This window comes from Nothoprocta perdicaria, unplaced genomic scaffold, assembly GCF_003342845.1.
Source record: "Nothoprocta perdicaria isolate Ctin4 unplaced genomic scaffold, notPer1 scaffold_482, whole genome shotgun sequence".
Lineage (NCBI taxonomy): Eukaryota > Metazoa > Chordata > Aves > Tinamiformes > Tinamidae > Nothoprocta > Nothoprocta perdicaria.
Genome location: NW_020455735.1, coordinates 156,387 through 158,134, shown reverse-complemented (window position 1 = coordinate 158,134; position 1,748 = coordinate 156,387). Strand labels below are relative to the sequence as shown.

The 1,748-nt window shown below is 55.8% G+C and overlaps 1 protein-coding gene across 1 annotated transcript in view; it reads right to left on the bottom strand.

Annotated features, from left to right (window-relative positions):
• Nucleotides 1-1,028: 1,028 nt before the first annotated feature.
• The window catches only part of LOC112954074, a 3,913-nt gene continuing 3,193 nt past the window's right edge, over nucleotides 1,029-1,748 (bottom strand). The window contains exon 3 of the mRNA XM_026047221.1: nucleotides 1,029-1,158. Within this exon, the coding sequence (XP_025903006.1) occupies nucleotides 1,029-1,158 (130 nt within the window). The remainder of the gene's footprint in view (nucleotides 1,159-1,748) is intronic.

The following is a 1,748-nucleotide window of genomic DNA, read 5'->3' as shown; positions in this document are numbered from 1 at the left end:
AAGTTGAAACCCAGGAGGTTCCATCTCCAGGTGAGGAGGAACTTCTGCACTGGGAGGGTGCCCGAGCCCTGGAGCAGGCTGCCCAGGGAGGCTGGGGAGTCTCCTTCTCTGGAGGTCTCCAAACCCACCTGGATGCCACCCTGTGCCACATGCTCTGGGTGTCCCTGGTGGAGCAGGAAGGTTGGACTTGATGACCTCTAGAGGTCCCTTCCAACCTCGAACATCCTGTGATTCTGGGATTCAACCCCACTTGGGTCTTCCCAACAAGACCAGCCTGGTACCGGGATGCTCCTCTTTAGAATATCCTGGGTCCACCCCAAAATCCCTCTGTTTGCTCATGCTCTGGCAACCCCATGACAGACAAGGACAAGGTGCTTTGGGGGTGACCCCATCTCTGCATGTTTGTCCCCCAAGGCAGGGAGGATGCTCCAAGGAACGACAGCGTGGCACTGAGCCCGGAGATGGCAACCAAAGGTAAGCAGCGCTCCCTGTTCCTGCTGTGGCATCCCATGGGATAAAATTTATATAATTTATAATAAAACCAACCCCAACAACATAACCAACACCAACAGCTCCAGCTGGCAGCTGGAGAGGTCCGAGCAGAACATCAGGAAGAGCTTGTTGCTTTTGAAGGTGGGGCAGCCCTGGGATGGGTCCAGCAAGGCCAGACAGTCTCCAGCTTTAGCAGGTTTTCCATACCAGGTGATGCTGGTCCACAGCCAAGCTATTCAGAGCCGGCAGTAGTCCTCCTTGGAAGGGGGAGTTTGGAGTATGGGTCCTTTCTCCTCACTGCTTTCCTTCTCCCAGGGCTGGGAGTCTTAGGCAGCCTGGCCTTTGTGGTCCTCGCCTTCCTGATCTTGGCTCTTGCAGTCCATCTCCTGCTGCAGATAGGTAAGTGCGGTTGGACACTGCCACCAAGCCCACATTCGTGCTAAAATTGAGCAGCTCAAGGTGGTCTTCAGCACCAGGAGGCACAAACTGGGCCGTCAGTCCCCTGGCACGGGCATGGCGCAGTGCCACCTTCGTGCTTATGGTGTGGTGGGTTCCCCTCCACAAGCACCTTCACCCACATCTCCGTCTGCCTTGCAGGAACGCGAGCCCAGCCGGCCAAGTTGAAGGCTCTCATCTCCTGCTAGAAGGTCACACCACTCATAGACACTGGAAAGGAAGAAAAGCCCAAGGAGCCTTTGCTGCCAGACCAGAGAAATGCCTTGGCGGGCTGAGGATTGCTGCACAGGACACTCCGATATCTGCAGTGTCCCAGGTTGGGGTCATTGCTCCAAGATGATATCCCTGAAAGCCCTTCTCCTGTCTGTCCAGTGTCCTGAGGCCCCAGCTGCTCCATTTGCAGCCCTGGAGATGCAGCACTCAGCCACAAAAGGCAGCTCCACTGCCAAGGCCAGCAAAGCTTGCTCCTGGGAGCAGCTATGAACATTGCACAACTCGGGAGCAAGAAGGTCCCGAGCAAGAAGGAGCATTAAAAAGATGCTTCACCCTTTGACTCTTGGTCTTTTTGAGTGGTCTTGGTAAGGCTAGGAGCTGGGATGCTCCCCTGGAGGCACCGAGGAGCCACGGTCCCATGGGAGCCTCAGCCCAAGATGTCATCTCAAGATGGGCATGGTTGGAACCCATAAAAGCGTCAAGGGCTGGCCTGCATTTCCCAAAGGCACCTCTGGTGCAAGGACCCACTTTCAGCTGCATGGAGTCCTTCAGACAGGAATTGGCAGGAGACCCAGGGCCAAAAAAAA